The sequence below is a fragment of the Argiope bruennichi genome, chromosome 3 (assembly GCF_947563725.1).
Source record: "Argiope bruennichi chromosome 3, qqArgBrue1.1, whole genome shotgun sequence".
Taxonomy (NCBI): domain Eukaryota; kingdom Metazoa; phylum Arthropoda; class Arachnida; order Araneae; family Araneidae; genus Argiope; species Argiope bruennichi.
The window spans coordinates 80,621,127-80,639,968 of record NC_079153.1 but is presented as its reverse complement, the minus strand read 5'-3'; the positions used below and the strand labels follow the sequence as shown (position 1 = coordinate 80,639,968).

The window sequence follows — 18,842 nt, the reverse complement described above, 5'->3', positions numbered from 1 at the left end:
GGCAAACATTGTCTACAGTGATGTCACACTCACAAAACCTGGTCGACTATTAAGTGGAAAAAAGTAATAAGGTCTGACGAATCGTACTTCACACTTTTCCCCACAATAAAACGGGTGCACGTTTGGAGGACACGTGCACAAGCGTGTGATCGTGATTGTCTCCTTCCAACTGCCAAGCATGGAGGTGGATCTATCATGATATGGGCAGCCATGTCGTGGTTTTCAGCTGGACCAATCGTAATCCTGAAAGGAAGGATCACTGGGGAGAAGGAAGAAATATAGAGAAATTTTAGCTGACCAAGTCCATCCTATAATGTAAACTTTGTTCCCTGCAAGAGATGGGATTTTCCAGGATGATAATTCACCTATCCATGCAGCGAGACTTGCCCAATCATGATTTGATGAACATAAGGATGGAGTTAAACATCTTCCTTGGCCCGCACAGCACACACCTGACCTCAATATAATTGAACCATTATGGTCTATTTTAGAACATTCAATACGAAATCGATATCCTCGGATAGCATCTCTCAAATAACTTTCACTATACCTCCAGGAAGAATGGCACAATATTCCTCTAAACACTATTCAACACTTGTATAAATTAATTCCTAGACGAATCCAAGCTGCATTACATGCTGAAGGCGGTTGTTACACTATACTAATAAAGGATCCTTTATAAATCTAAGGTGTTTCCATTATTTTGATAAACAGCTGTATTTATAGTGTGATAATTTAAATGTCTGTTAAAAATATCATAAAGTATTACAATTATAGTCAAAGCTTATCACTGTAATAGAAGTTTCACTTAACTTCATCCCTCGCTGGTGTCCCCTTTAACTGCATTTGTATTAACAACTTCCTTCTTTTTTTAAAGCTTAAAAGCGGCAATTTAGGTATTCTCCTTAATGCAGCAGGTATTAAATATGAAGCCTTTTTACATTGACAGATTGGCGGATTTACGTATTTTGCTACCCTAGATAGTGTATATTATGAGGCTCTTCTTTTAATAAACTGGTAAATTTAGGTTCACATTTCTACACATTTCTAACTTGACGGTATTTTATTTAAAATTAATTTTTATTTTACTAACCTTGTGGAAATGTATCGCTTTTTATTTATAATGATTTCTGATTATTCGATATCCATGTTTGTTATTAATTATTGAACCAGATTTTCAGTGTTTATAAACATTCTAACAACGAATTTAATGTAATGAAATGTATAAAATCTAATTATATTTTATAAAATGTTGATTCTATCCTAATATTTTATAATTTATAGATCTTGTATTTTTTACAAACTTATTTATTTGTATTATTTGTTTATTTATTGAAGATTACAGAACTATCTTTTTTTTTCAATTTTTTATACGAAAGAAAAAAAAAGTGTCGTATGTTTTTATCCAAGATATTTTCAGAATGTTTACCTGAATAGAAGATAATCATGTCTCATGATTCACCTTGAAATATTTCGAAATTCAGAAGAAACCTTTTTAATGTTGTTGCTTGCGATCAGTTTCAAAACTGAAACTGAGGTCACTCCTCGCTAATATCAACAATCCACTGAAAACAGCCGATTACAGATGAGTATCACTTCCAAGATGGCATCAAATTACAGAATAAAATTTTTGTTTGGCGCTATCTGAAAACGAAGGTCATTCGGACTTATTGACTTCTCACATACCCAAATCTCTTCCTCCCCACCCCCAAGAAAAAGTGAATAATATATTCATATTTTTCTCAGTAACCCGCACAATGTGTAAAGACTCACGAAACTAAGGTAAATACGATAAAAATACATGGTCTGGAAAGATAAAGAAAAAATTGCAAGTGACGTAGATGCATGTACTTTCAATATTCCCTTATTATGTGAAAATGCATGGGAGAGATGTCGCCAAATGAGTCAGACATGCCGCCTAATTTTATTGATGTTATTCGTTAGAAATGATAATGACGTATCAATTACTAAAATACTTAGTAGAAAAGACGTGCTTAGAATAAATGGTTGATTATCGTTTGGTAAAAATAAAATTCCGCATTTCAGATTCATTTTTCAGGAAATTGAAACAGGTTTTTCACTGCTTAGAGGAAATTATATAGGAAGCCAAACTCATTATATCGAAAAAGATTTCTATTATAACTTATTTGAACATTTCTGGGGAATTTTTTACTTTTCAAGTTTACCATTCGACGGAAAATCAATTCATTCGTTTAAAATTTTTATAATCGGACACTCAAGAGCAGCATGCTAAAATGAACTTTTTCTATAAACTTAGGAAATCGATGATGAAACTAATTCATTGTTATAACAAGTGTACTGTAATGAGTACTTGTCGTATACCTAAGTTTCTGATTGATTTAAAAAGTTCAAATATGATTCATAAGAGATTAATGACGGTAATATTCATTATTGTTGACCAAATTCGACAATAGGATTTAACATCAGATGAATTATACGCATTGACTGGGCACCCTGTAGACCAAAAAGTTACTAGCACTAGTGTCTTTAGACTACATAAATATCCTTCCATTAGTGAAGGGGTAGTAAGGAAAGATTCTGATTTGTTTTAGAATAAATTGTACTTTCTTTCGTTCCCCAGTCCACAATCAAGAACCTGTCAAAACATTTTTGACTAGAATTTCATAGAACTCCAATCCTATTCGCCTGATTTTGCACCTTGTGATATATTTTCATCACAATTATTTAAGATCTGTAATTATAATGTAATAAAGCAAAAACAAGAGAGCGAGGAAAAGGCTTTTAGGAAATGACCTCTACTACTCTACTTTGAACAGTGAAAAATTCATGTGGAGAGGTATAGGGAACAAATAGAAGATTACTTTGAATTTGATAATTTTAAATCTGTAAAAAATTAAAAACAAAAATTGTAATTATCAGTCTAGGTAGTTTATAGCCATATTTTGTACACAAGAAAAAAACTTAGTCTTAATTAAAATAATAAGGAAATTTATTAATTCCTTATTTTTAATTAATGTATTGTCTATATCAATTAATATTAAAAAGGTAATTTTATATTAAATTTTCTAAACACACATGCACATTTAAATATTGACAAAAATTAATAACGTTTCATTAACATTTTTTTTAAGTATTCATTTTTACAGCAAGAATTCCTAAATTTGTTGGAACTGAATCATCATCTAGCCTTGATGCAATTCTGCTATGTTAAGATCTTTTTCTTTCTTTGATTTCTGTGACGAAGAATTTTATCACTGAAATATCCATTGATCTTTGTTAACATGATCAGGATTCTTAATGGAGCATAATTATAATGTTACTTAAAAAAATAGTATTAACTTGCAGAAAAAAACACACCCATCGTGCCTTACATTTATTATAAACATATCATTTACTGAGTCAAAGTATTTTTATTTTTCAAGGTCGGAGAAAGAGAAAGAGTAGAACATTGAGGTCAATATCTTTGTAATGATGATCACAATTGCTCCTTTCGCTTTTGATTTCTTTCCTTTCAATGAAGATTTGTAAAATAATTCGACTATCTTCTTGGTAAAAATGAATGCTTGCCGATCTGCAAATTCAAAATGTCCAGAGAAGGCGACTTTATGGAGTAATCAAAATTATATTATTTTAAAAAAAAGTTAGCTGATTTCATTTATATATATAGATAAAATAAAATTTAAGAATAAAAAAAACTGTAATCCAGTATAAAAATAAACTATCCCCAGAATTCATCAATGTTTTTTTTTCTTTCTCTTGGGTAGATAGAATATTAAAAATGGGTTTTAATTCATTCCTTTGCGCTTGGGAAGCAATCTGATATTGTCTAATTAAAACCCTTATGTTCATTTTGTATAGTATACCATACATACAACTTTACAAAAATATACTACCACTATAAAATAATTTTTATAAAGTTGTATGTATGGTATACTATACAAAATGAGATGCTATACAAAATGAGGTATACTATACAAAATGTATAGCTACCTATATACATTTTTTTTTTTTTTTTTGCTTTTCTTCAAAAAAGTAATCTTGCCACGATAAGGGTTAAAAAAAATGAACAGCTAAAATAGCGATAGTTTTAAATTTGCCATTGTAGCCATTTTTGTCATCCCTAAAGTGAGTCCGAATTAAAAAATAAATAGAATAGAATAATTAAGTAAAAATAATGTAAAATAAAGAAATAAAATAAATAAATATATAAATAAATAAAAATAAATAATAATAACAATTAAGTGATTGCAAAACATCAAACTTTAAAATGTTAATTGTTTAATACTAACATGTATTAAAGGAAAATGGCTTTAAATTTTCCAAATTCTTCTTTTATTTAAATCATATTTAATGACGTAACCATGACAACTCTATGAAAAAATTTTAGCTTTTCGTTTTCAAGTGTTTGACGTATTTTAATGTCGTTTACTTCATTTGATTCATGCAATAAGTTTGAACTTAGCTTTATTAAAAATATAGGGTGTTCATTAATTATTGTCGGGGTTTCCGTACCTCATAACTTTCGAATAAAAAATATTACGCAAAAACCGATTACATATTCGTAAATTACAACTCAAAGAATTTTATTAATGATATTAAAGTGTAAATCTTGCACAATTTGCACTTTGTAGGCATTCAGTTGAAGGCGGTTATGGAGAACGTTCCATATCGTCGTATGTGCTCGGTCTTCCCGCTCCCTTTCGGTGTAGAACGCTACCAGTTTTCTGAAATTGTGTTAACCAGCGTCTGATAGAATTATCCGAAGGAGGATCTTTCTTGTACGTGGTCCTGAAGCGACGTTGAGTAGTTATGACTGATTTAGTTTCGAAAAACCACAATACACACATTGCTTTTTCTTGCACGGTCGCCATTTTTATTTATGACGTCATAATTACCCAGACTGCAAATGCGCTAAGATCGCATTGCTGCCACGTAAAATTCTTTGAGTTGTAATTTACGAATACGTAATCATTTTTTGTGTAATATTTTTTATTTGAAAGTTATGAGGTACGGAAACCCCGACAATAATTAATGAACACCCTATATATACAATCTATCAATTATTTGAATCATTTTATAATTCCAAATATAAGAAAGGAGGTGTTATTAAAAGGAAATGTTTAGTTTCTAAATATAGTCAAAGAATTACTTCATAGACTCTTAAATTATTCCGTGTAATATATAAACTTTCTCTTTCAACAAATCGATAGCAATTATATAGAATTAATCTTTTTATATTCAAAATTGAGTGAAATACTAAAAAGAAATATAGAAGGTTGTTGATAAATTAAACGCTTGCAGAATTTATAAATAATTTATACTCTGATTTTCGTTGTACCTTTTTTTTATACCAATAAGTCACGTTTAAGTGCAATAGTTAACCCGGCTATAAAGTTAAATAGTCAAAAATTAAAAAAAATAATATATTAAACTATAATCTGATTTATGAACTGACCATGAAATAAAAATATGGAATACTCTTTCATCTAAAATTCATGTTTTCTTATACTGCTTGGTACATTTTGTGATTAGTTCGTAGCAAAACGGAAGAAATGATTTTGAACTTAATTTCTTTTATCTATCATGCCAAAGATTTAATATAAACATTTCATTTGGGTGTTAAAACCATGTACCACATTTCATTTTATGCATCTTGCTGTTTTTTAAAATTTACATATTCATATGTACATGAAAAAAGTAAAGCGACGAACAGTTAACTTTTTAATTTTATGGGGATTGCAATTCCACCGACACATTCAAAAGCCAAATTTCATTCTAAAGATTGTTGCGGTTTGGACTATCATATTCACATTTGGAGGAGAGACATATGCACTTACCGTTGTTGGATTTCAATCAAAATTTATCAGATATATACTATTGTGGAGCAAAACTCGTATATCAGATCTGTTCAAGTGTACATCTTTTTGAGTTTTTGATTTATTATCCATATTGCCAGTACACGCAATAAAAAAAATATGTATGTGCGTTTCAATATCAAGAAAGGTTTAATACGAGGAGATTCCCCGAAATTTCGAAACTGAATTTTTTTGGCGAATATCAATTTTTTTTTTTGTTTAAAAATTTTTTTAGTAAACTTTGTTTTAGAGATTAAAATTAAACATGTATTTAAACCAAATAAATTTGAATATTTACTCAAAAGACAAATGTTTTAAAAGGCATCAAAACTTTTGCAAAATTTTTAAATCAAGGACAAACTGCTCAGTAATCAAATCAATGATAGTAAATAAAGCGCAAAAAATAGAATTACACCACTCTTCATTCTAGAGATAAACATAGGAAAGGAAGTGCTCTTTGAGTAGATGATGCGATGAAGTTTCATTTGATTCATCATTAGGTCTTGATTTATTCACTAACTTTCGGTGTAATTAGTTCAAATAATGGAAGATGATTTTGTTAATTGTTTAAACATTATTTACATCAGACTTTTTTTTTCAGGGTACTCTAACTGGACTCCATATACCAATATATACCTATAAATATAAATGTGTGTGTCTTCTTATATTTACCAATTTTTAGACTTTATTATAATGATTTATATCATTAATCTTGTTTTTTCGAAATGGTTTGAAAATTATCTGAAAATTAATTAATTGCTGAAAATTATCATTAATCTTGGTTTTTCGTCTGTAGTGAAATAACGTAGACGAACTCTACACCATCTTGAAGATCTTTGATTCTGAAACAATATTCATCATAGTTCTATATGATGATTAATACTAACATAAAGCATTATTTGGTCTTTTTTAAAAAGTGATTTTCAATCAGATTTTTAACTTTAAAGGAAGTTTTTATTGTAATTTTAATCCAAAAATTATGTCTTTAAAATAAAATTCTTACTAAATCAAAACATTATTTAAAGTTAATAGTTAACAATGATTTCTTACTGTTATTAAGTTTTTCCAAATAGGAACAAATTAAATGTAAACAAAAATTTATTATATTTCGTCTTGTATTTCTTACACACTTTTGTTTACATATCTTGTATTGAAAAAAAAAAACTAATATAGTGAAGATGACATTGATTGTATATGAACATACATGACCATGTGTATGGCTTTTCAATGTTATTTGTTATATTTAATTAATTGTATGCATATATTTTACTTAGAACAAATTAATCATACTCGCAAAAAAATTAATTCAAGTAATTTTGACATTTCTAAAATACTTATGAGACTTATTTTTCAATACATTAAATCACAGATAATTTATTTTTTAGTCCTAAAAACCTGTTATTATGTCATAGTAATTTAAATAGTAAAAACATAAACTATATATTATAAAGAATTGCTGCATGAACCATTGAGAAATACGGCATTCAAAATGAGCCTGTTTTCAGTTTATAATGTCTTCCATAATTTTACAATTTTTATTTTTATCGACCAATATTTTTTATTTTGTTAATGAGCCTTTATTTAGTTTTTTTTTGTCTTAATACCTTTTTGTTCCAAAATTATTGCAAAACTGCACAGATATTAATTATTTGAGCAAATTATACGTATATTTGATATTTAACCTTTTATAAACACTGAGCTCTCGGATATTTGATGTCACTTTCAATGAATTGAATTCCTATACAAGTAATTGACGAAAAGTAGGTGCATCTGAAGTAATTATACTATTTAGGTAATTAATATTATTTAGATCAATAATCACATATTTTATAACAAATCTGTCCAAAAAAATTTTTAAGTGTTCGATAGTAGTAGTAAAAATGCACATTTATAAGATCAAACACAAACCTTTTAAAATTCTGCATCATTTTTTGATTAGATGAAGCATTAAGAACTAAAGTGGACCAAACAACTATTTTCTATACTCAGCTAGGCAACATAGTTTACTAATTTTGAAAATGAATCCTTTGGTAATCATTTCGTTCTAATATAAAGTAACTGAAACTTTTGATTCATTCTGATTTTGAAAAGAAACATTTTCCAATCCTGTAAAACGGTCGGCTCAAATTGAGGAAGAGTCAATTGGCCCATTTTGGCGTTCCATTTAGTTAAAATACTCTGCATTTCTAATATAAGTTAATAAATAAACTTTAGAAGCACGATTGAATTATTCTTATATATTGAGAAGTATGTTTTGTTCCTTTGTCTAAGTTTAATTATGAACTATGTTATTCAACAGAAAGTGGCTAATTCATTTATAATCCTATTTTTTTCTTCCTCGGGAATCTTATAAACATAATGTTAGAATATCATCGTTAAGTCGAATTTATTATGGCTAATTAGAATTTAAAAGTACAAATTATGATTTTTAAAATTTTTTTTATATTTTTTATTAATAAAATAACTTTAATTTATTGTTTATGTAATGATATTAAATGCATGATTTTAAAGGCCTTTAATTCATTCATGGATTGGACAATCATAAAAACCAATAAAATTTTTCTCATGTTTTTAAAAGAATTTTAGCATATTAGAAACGAACAGTACCTTTTATTATAAAGTTCTATTCCACATTTGTTGTATTCAAAGTACTTCATACTGTTTTTTTATATAAATTTTGTATATCATTTATTAGAATTTTCTTATAACAAATTTTAAATTTATATCAATTTTTTTAATTATGATTAATTATTAATACTTTATTTATTTCTTAGTTATATATTATTCATTAAAACTATTAAGTATCAAAAATGGATCTTTACTACCAATTTTAATTTTAAAATGATCGTTTTCTCTTTTTAAATTCCTTTACAGATGTATTTTTTTAAATTTGAATATTTGGATAAATTAAATTTTTACTATGGTTCTATCAGCTTCGGATCAGTAAATCTTTCCTGTATTACATTGCGCGGAAGTCATGGTAGAAATATGTGGATTACTATATGCATCTAATTATATTTAAATCATAGACTACTACTTTTCTCTACTTATAACTACTTTTCTCTCAGAAGTACTTTTACGATTTTGATTGTATTTTTATCGAAATTCATTTGGAAAAGTTAATTCTGACTGTTACACAGCATCTGTATGTAACCTGAACATTACTTTACCGATATTTCATTAACTTTTACAAACAATCAAAAGCATGTTTTTTCTTTCTTCAATTATAAATACCGATTCTTAGACATTCTTAGAGAAATGTCTAAAAAAGTGACATTGGGAATCCAACAAGGTACTGAAATCTTAAATAATGAAACTAATTCAATATGGTTGCGATAACAGAGTAATAAAAAAAAGTTTTGTAATTATATACAAATCATAAATTTTTGTAGCACAATTTTCATATCCAAAACTCTATATTATGTTTGTTAATTAAAATTACTCACTTATTGAAATTATAATTTTGAAAAAAACTAATTTTCAATTTTTTAAGTTAGAAGTATTTCAATAAGCAATTAGTTTTAAATAATCAATTATTATCATTTATTTTTTTTAAGATTACACAGCGTTTAATAATATATATTTGACATCTTTATGAAATATTTCAAAGAATTTTTATTGATGCTTTGCATTTATAATTTTTTTTTCTTACTTTACTCATTTTTAGATAAAATTTTTCTTAGTCCGAATTTACAGATAAATAGAATTTAAAAAGAATTCTTATTTTAATCTTTTTAGCTTCGAATTATTAAAGTTCCGCTATAACTGATTTTCCAAAGGTTCAAAGAAATAACAAAAAAAAAAAAAAAAAAACAGAAGGTAATGGCACAAAAAAGAATAAATAAAAGACTAATTCTTACCAAGTTCTGCTCTTCGTCTAAAACTTGAATTTGTTTACCCAAATTCATATCCAGAGCTGAGAGAGACGACTCATCCAAACGTGTAAAGGTGACAAATCTGTGTCGATGATGATGAGGAGGAGAGATGCGCGCTCTCTTGGAACGCTCCTTCCAGTTCTGAGGGACAAGAGCAAGAAAAGGAAGTTAAATAACTTTTTGACGTGCGGCGATAAAGCACGAAAAAAAACTGGCTTTCAACTGTTCCGCAAAATGGATTTACTATTACTCTGATGAAACGAACGCACGCTATTTAAATGCGGAGAAACGCAGGTTTTGGGAGCTAAATTTTAAGGATTATTATTATAGTTTCTACTTCTTTTCTCACATTTTTCATGTTTTATTACATCAGGATATTGAAAGTGAAATGTTTTTAATAGGAGTTTGTGGATCGTAATTCTGTTGGGAGGACACAAAAAACACTTCATAACCATCATCACGGTCAGGTTCATCTGAACAATTGATGGGGCTCTTAATTTTTGATTGTGTGGTCATTTCCTCATTAAATGCAGCACTTCAATTTTGTCGTCAGTAAGAGAGTTTTGAATAGTTTCGTGTTGAGAAGTTGAAATTTCCTGGTTTTTGTTGACTGAAAATTTTCGTCCAACACTTTGTTTTACATGGAAGCTTGCCAAAAAGAAGCCATTATTTATATTTTTTTTACTTTGATTCCTTTCTTTTAGAATTGTACACAAAGGGCATACTGATATCTAAATTTCATCTAAGGAGACGGTGAGCTCTACAAGACACTTTTGCGAATTATTCACTAAGGGTTAGGAAATTTTTAATGCATATATATTAAAATATAAATAGACAACTTTCTTAAAAAACATTTTGAAACAAAATATATTATTTAAAAAAAATTGAAAAATATATAATTTTTAAAAATTTTTAAATATTCTAGGCAACTTAATTTTTAATTTATTCTGTTATTTATTTATTATTTTTTTTTTGCTACCCACTATAAATTTATTTGGAGCAAAACTATGTATGATTTTGTAATTCAAATTGAATACTAATTTTTTTGAAATGTTTTTATGCACATTTACTAAATCTTCATAGGAATTTTATGTTTTTCTGAACTAAAATTGACTTTTAACTATCTAAAAAAATTAAAAACATAAAATGCATACCCCGTTGACTTAAAGTTTGACCTAAATCTTTATTATCAAATTCATTTAATATCTTCAAAAATTAAGACACTTGGTACATTTCAAAGATATTATAATCGAATTACAATATATTTTGAGAAAAGACATTTGGATGTACTTTTTTTTCCTCTTACGCCTTCAAATATTTATTTTATTGAACAATACATTTTAGAACACTATTTTAGTTGAATATAAACATATATGTTGGTGATGAAACGAAAAAAATAAAATTTAAATAAGCAAAAATGGGCGAAAACGTGCAAAGTCCACTGTTTCCTCTTAAAAACTAAACAAATGGCATTATTATCACATTAATAAGTAAGTAAAATGATAGTTAAAAATGAAATAGAGCATTGAAAGCGTAAGAAATGTATGTAAAAAAAACTGATTTATTTTATTTCAAAATTTTTCAAAAATATTTGAATACCATATGTTATAGTTTTGGCTTTGTATGCAAGGGTAAAAACTGAAAATTTTATTTAGATTTCAAAACACCTGTTGCACTGCAAAAATTTCTAATGTCTTTATTTATTATTTAAGTATTCGAATCCCGAGATAGTATTATGCTAACACCTCTCTGTTTCTACCATCGGCTTTAAATATATTACAGTAATTACAAGTCAATGATATTTACAACGATTCTGTTAGAAACTGTCCTTTTTTGGATATATATTGGATATTTGCAAGAAAGGATATATATATATACATATATATATATATATATACACACAGGGTGTTGCCGAATTCGACCGGCAAATTCAGAGGGGTGATACTAGGCATCTAGAGGATAAAGAATCCACATACATTATGGAGTCCCAAACGACGTTTAGTAGGTGAAAATCGCAAAAATATAGAGAGTCAAAAAACTTCTGGAAACTGTAAAAAATTAATAAAAAAATGACAAATGTTGTTTCAAGTATGAATTTTTTAAAAGTGAAAGTACATTCTTAAAAGTTTCTTTTCATGCTGGCAAGATATGGATTTGATGATTTAGGGGGGCGTAAATGACTGAAACTGAAAAAGTTCCTTAGAACCCATATTTGTAAAAATATTAAAACTTGAAGAAAAATAAAAGCTAGAAAATGTAAGGAATTTTATGTAGTGTGAGAACAGGGGAGTTTTATAGATATTCAAGAAAAACTAAAATGGTAACCTGAAAACATCGCTGCAACATCAGTACCGATGTTCGCAGAGAGTGTTGTCAAATTCGAAAGACAAATTCAGAGCAAGGATAGTAGGCGTTAAGGAGATGAAAAATTACCAGAAAACATGGGGTCACAGCTAACGTTTTTCAATGAAAATCGCAAATTGAGTGCTGGATGCTTGATGCCACACAAGAAGATGCACACTTTTCTGCTAGAGTTTTATTCTCAGATGAAGCCTACTTTGCGAAAGAAGGTGTCTTCAACACGCACAATTTGCATATTTGGTGATTCTAAAATCCCCACATCACTATCTCATTCGAATGTACAGCACAAGTTTGATATTAACATCAGGGCAGTCATTTATTTGGACCGTATCTTCTACACGGACACCTCAGCGGCACAAAGTACCTTATTTTCTCCCAGCACGTTCCTCCGGATTTACTGCAGGGAACACAGACCATTTTACGCCAGAACATTTTTTAATGCATGATGGAACACCAGCACATTTTAGTTGCATTCGAGAAATCTGATTTGTTGTTTGCGAATGAAGTTTAACGACCATCAATTCTGCAAACGCTCATTAATGAATACTTGCTCGATACTTTTATTTTTTTTTTCGAACCATGAAAAATTTACATACGAGAAGGCTTCTTCTCAACTACCTTGTTCCTAATCCTCGCATTCATAGGACCATTCTCTTCGACAGACTCATAGTCTTTTCTACATCTGTTTTTGCTATTTTCACTGAATAAACGTTGCCTGTGACCCTATGTTTTGTGGTAATTTTTCATCTACTTAACGCCTACTATCTTGCTCTAAATTTGTCTTTCGAATTTGACAACGCTGTTTGCGAACATCGGTACTGATGTTGCAGCGATGTTTTATGGTTACCATTTTAGTTTTTCTTGAATATAAGTCTCCCCTGTTCTCATACTACAAGCTTATATCAAATTATAGAAAATAAAATTCCTTACATTTTCTAGCTTTTATTTTTCTTCAAGTTTTAATGTTTTACAAATATGGGTTCTAAGGAACTTTTTCAGTTTCAGTCATTTACGCCCCCCTAAATCATCAAATCCGGATCTTACCAGTATGAAAAGAAACTTTTTAGAATGTGCTTTTACTAAAAAAAAATCATAGTTAAAACAACACTTGTTATTTTTTATTAATTTTTTACAGTTTCCAACTGTTGTTCAACTCCATATATTTTTTCGAATTGCACCTACTTAGCGTCGTTTGAGACCCCATGTAGTATGGTGATTCTTTATCCTCTTGATGCCTACTATCTACCCTCTGAATTTGTCGGTCGAATTCGTAAACACCCTGTATATATAGATATATATATATATTTCGTGCAAAAGATTTATGGGCACAAGAGACTTTTATTTAATTCACAATTGATTTACATTATATATTCAGGTTGGAAAATTTGTTATTTTGATTTTGAGGCAAAGAAGTCATTCAATATACGCATTTTAATATTTTATTGATATTACCTCTTTATAATGTCCTGAACCGAATTTTGTATCTCTAACTGTAGATAAAAATGTCCCTATCTTAGCTAGAATTTTTTAGAGTTTATTACTCTTGAAAAACCTTCATCATTGGTGAGTGGAAAATGAGTGGTTAAAGACGATACAATCATTAAGTATGTGTGGAAAGATTATTATAATTGCTGAAAAATACAATAATAGTTATAAATACATATCTATATAGTAATGAAATTATTATATTGATTCATTACTATAATATTATATTTTACTATATTATTTCATTACTATATTATTTCATTACTATAGTAAAATTAATCAATCATTATAGTATTGAAAATGCGTATTGTAATATACGGAAATATGTATATGTAATGTTACATAGACTCAGTTTATTCTCTTTGTGTAACATTCAAGCTTTCAGTTTTTTTAATTTGGTATTAAATCTATTAAAGTTTCCATCGATTTATATGTAAAATCTTTCGCTTCTATCAAAACTCTACTAAGTTCCAAAGCTACTTGATACTTTTCAGGAGAATAGAATAAATTTTAATTCTCTCCCAGTTTTTTCATATTTTTAAACATTTTAAGTATCATTTTTGAGATTCACAACTTTTCATGCTATAATTGAATTTTTATTGATGTATATTTTTAATTTATGATAAATTTGCATTTAAAATCACTTCTTTACTGAATATTGCACAAAAATAATTCTGTACCAAACGATATACATCTGTAGAATAAATGTCATTAAAACTCAGTATTTCATATTTGATATAGTTCTCATTAATGTGGAATATGATCATTGGTTGTTAAATACTTAATTTAAAAAAAAAACGAGAATTATCTTAAAATATTTAGTTACGACAAAAAAATATGTAGAATTATTTCAATGATTGTTATATTTATACTGTTGTTTTTATTTTGGCAATATTTTAAATTATTATCTTTATATTTCTCTTGATAATCGTTTGCTTTATAATTTCCTTTTCAGTTTTTGTTCTTATTGTAATGGAAATGGAATTTATATTAATCAAGAGTGCAATAATTGTGGATAAAGATTAATCAGAAATACTAACTCTGTGCACGTAAGTGATTTTATACTCCTTTTAAATAACATTTTAACTTTCATATGTTAGGAGAATTTTTTTGATACAAATATTAAATATTTTTTAAAAATTATCTGAATAATCAATATTTGTGCATTTTTCCCAATAAGAAGCCTATTTTTATTATTAATAAGTCAATGTATATAAAAAAGAAAAAGTTTTATCACAAAGTTTCAACTGTCAAGTATGTTATAATAAAATGCTCTTCTAAATGGAGTTAAATATTTGATAATTTTCTACTATAGAATACAATTTTAATGATACTCTAATACTTGTGATAAAAATATGGTGTATTTAGGTATAATGGTTATTATCTTAAGATATGTTAATCAGTAACGTTAGACGCCAGCGATTTAAAACTAAACCGAATTACTCTTCTAAGAAAAAAACATATTTATTCGAATAAGTAAGTTAAAAGAAAAAAGAAAAAGAAAAAATGTGGTACTGGGTGTTTGAATTTTATCCAAAATAAACATGAAATATAATTACTTACATTCTTTTATCTTTTTATCTAATAATTTAATCCATATATTACTTGTGTGTATATAAAATATATAAATGTTTATTACATAAAATTGTGATGAACAAACTATGCAACTTTACTATTTTTTTATAAATGTAAGAAAAGGTTATTTTTGAATGTAAAAGCTTTATAGTCTATATCTTAAGTAAAAACATATTTATATCCTTACCTCTAAAGTCATAAAGATCTCTGATTATTTTAGTAGGCATATTGTAGAAGACGCAAATGTAAAAAGGAAATCGAATTAAAATAGAAATGCTTATGACCCTAGCCATGTTTCTTATATGAAATTTGCATCAAATATGGAAGATATGGGTTTAAAATGTTTTTATATCTTTCACACTGAAGACATTTTAAATGTCTGCAAATCTCATTTTTTTTTCTGGCTGAAAGTAAAAGCTCGTAAAAGTGGTTTAATAAAAACCAATTTATTGAATTTTAAAAAATAAGGATACAATGATCCGTATTGTGATATTAATGTATCAGCAGAAAATCTATTCTGTGCATCTAAATTATTTATTAAAATGAAAGCAATGCAAATAATAATATATGACTTCAAGAATAATTTAAATATTATTTATATATTTAAATAAATAATACTTAAGATTGTTGGAATGCAAGAATAATAGGACCTTTTTTCAGATGAAATTAATGAAATAAAAAATGTTTGTGTTGTGAAACAGTAATTGTTTGTATTTCTATCATTTAAAATTCTTTAACTTGGAAATGAATAAATTTGTCATTTTAAAACCTAATATTTACAATTCGCTTTAAATATTTGCGTCTTAATTGGAAAGAATTTCACATAACAACAATTTCTGAAATCACGCTTTCATACTAATAAATAACCTGATTAAACAGATGATTTCTACCAGTAACTAGGCCATAAAAGATATATTTGATGGTTCAGACGCTTTAAAAGATATTCAAGGCTTTTTTGAATGTTGTTTTTTGTTCATAATTCTGGCATATTCTGGACGAAAACTGTCGACAAGCCTTTATAGTTTTGTGCATTTAAACACAACAACTCAAAAACGTAATGAGATAGAAAAATGAAATTTAACTTACGGTTTTACAAGGGGAGTTCAAATGAAAAGGTACGAAACGACACTGTGGGTATAAATGAAGACTTTATTTAAAGTATACACCATAGGCCTGAGCATAACGATCCCATTGATTAACGAGCCAAAGGATTCCTTGTTCCCAGAATTCCTGTGGCCGCGACGAGACCACATCCGAGTTGAAGCGCTTTCCTTTCAGATGTTTTTTCAGGGGACCAAACATATGAAAATCGCAGAGCCACATGTTCGGGCTGTATGGTGCAGATGGTCGAGATCTCCCACTTGAACTTGGCCAGTTCCACGTGTGTGACCTTGGAGATGTGTGGACGCACCTTATCATGAAGCAGAACCATATCCTCTGTGAGTAGCCCCGGTCTTTTGTTGTTGATGAACTTGCATAGTCTTCGATGTGTCTCACAGTTATGGTTCTTCTGTGCTCGCGGAATTCAACAAATAGCGGACCTTGGGCGGCGAACTCAAGGACGCTATGAAAGACTGTGTCTCGTAACGGCCACAGGAATTCAGGGAACAAGGAATCATTCGGCTCGTTAATCAATGGGATTGTTGTGCTCAGGCCTATGGTATGTACACTTACTTTGATATAAAGTCTTGATGTATAGATGTATACTTTGTATGCTTTGAATGGTGTATACTTGGAATAAAGTCTTCATTTATACCCACAGTGTCATTTCGTACCTTTTCATTTGAACATCCCTTGTATTATAAAAATTGCGGATGTGTATAGTGTTTTAAAAATTTATAACATTCTAATAGTCTAATTAAGAAAAGTGTTTAAAAATAGGGATAAAATATTAGGTTGGAAAGGGATTTTTTTTATGTATGTTTTTATTCAGTTTAAATCATATTTCGTTCTGTTGTCGATTTTCACTCATTATCTTAGCCTACAGAATTCTGAAATTTTGTCCTGTAACAATGTAATATGTTAATATTTTCAGAATTTAATTATCAATAAATTTTTATGGAATTTTGATCCACTAAGATACGCTTTGTGGTAACAAATTCAAGAAAAAGAAATTAATTATAAGATTCCATGATAATTATAATCATAAAAAAATCGAAGGAAAGACAGTAAAAAAGTTTAATTTTTTTGTGAATATTTCTTTTTCCATTAAGAGAAATATATTTCAAAAGCAATTTCGAACGATAAAAAATAGAAAATAATTTTTAATCAAATATTTGATAGTCAAAATAAATTTTACAAAAGCATGAAACTTTTAAAACAATATGACTGCGTATTTCTTCCTAATATTTTAAATATCTAAAGAAATAGCTCTTAAACATTCATAAGAATTTTAAATTTTAAGATTAAAAAATAAGGTTACATTACATTATAATATTTATTATTTGTTTTTACTCAAAATGTGTGGTAAAATATTATTTTCTACTTTTTTAGACAAAATAGGGGGAAAAAAACGTACATTACAATATACATTTCTTTAAATTTTCCTTTAGATAATAATTTTTGAAGATTTCATTTACGAATGTTGGGCTACGTGAATTGTAAATAACACTTTCATGAGAATGGATATTTGTATGAAAATGGATGGATAAAAATTTTTTATTTTCATTTTCTTTAGGATATAAGGATTCAGGTAAATGTTAACAAACAAAAATCTAAAATTTGAAGTTATTACAATTCTATATATTATTTCCTTTCCCAATATACTTCATTTTCTACTAATATAAATACTATAGCGATGAAAGAGATAATAGTGGATAGGATTTCTGTCGATTGCTGACTTATCATAAGTTTACGTTATTATAAGTTGCTTATTTAAAATTTGAGTGAAGAGTAAAAGAATAATTAAAACAATGACAAGTAAATTCTGCCAATAATGTAACGATTTTATCAATACTTCCATATAATACTGTAAAACCAAAAGTTGCACAAGAAGCAGAGAATACATTATATAAAACAGTGTTAAGTTAGATTTCAAAGATTATTGTAGTTGTAATTCCGTACAATCTGTTGAGAACTAACAACAATTGTGCCCTTTACAATTGTAAAATGTTTAAAAGCCCCTTAATCCTGCTATTACGCAAATCAAATTTGAAGAAAAATTCTATTGTGATGTTGAACAGAAATTTAAACGCTGAGCAAGAAATATCGTAATGCAAAAGTTATTTTTGTACCACGAATTAATCTCCTTATCTGATCCAAACGTGCCACTGCTAAATTAACAGAAGATAATTTCCCCCTTACCTATGCCCTGACTATCAATAAATCTCAAGGACAAGCTTTTCAAATAACCAGTGCTATATTTACTGATGGGAAATCTACATAGCTTTATCAAGAGTTATTGGATTTAGTATCTAATTATTCGTCCACCAATTATTAAAAAAGACAGAAAAAATAATAAAGAAAAAAAGAAACGAAGTTATAATCCTGATATCAAATATTGTATACAAGGAGATTCAATGAATTGTAAAAGCATTAACAACAGTGCAGTTTTGTGTATTCACTTCACTGAATAATACATTTCAACAAAGGATTCAATCATTCGAATAGATGCGATAGGTTAGAGAAACTATGAGTGCGCGAAAAGTTCGCACGGATTTATTATAGTATAATACGCTCGCGATGCAGATTCTGTTTCTTAATTCATAAC

The 18,842-nt window shown here is 28.0% G+C and overlaps 1 protein-coding gene across 1 annotated transcript in view; it reads right to left on the bottom strand.

Annotated features, from left to right (window-relative positions):
• The window catches only part of LOC129963094 (polyamine-transporting ATPase 13A3-like), a 68,228-nt gene that overhangs the window by 43,005 nt on the left and 6,381 nt on the right, over positions 1-18,842 (bottom strand). Inside the window, exon 2 of the mRNA XM_056077151.1 lies at positions 9,698-9,853. Coding sequence (XP_055933126.1) covers positions 9,698-9,853 — 156 coding nt within the window. The remainder of the gene's footprint in view (positions 1-9,697; positions 9,854-18,842) is intronic.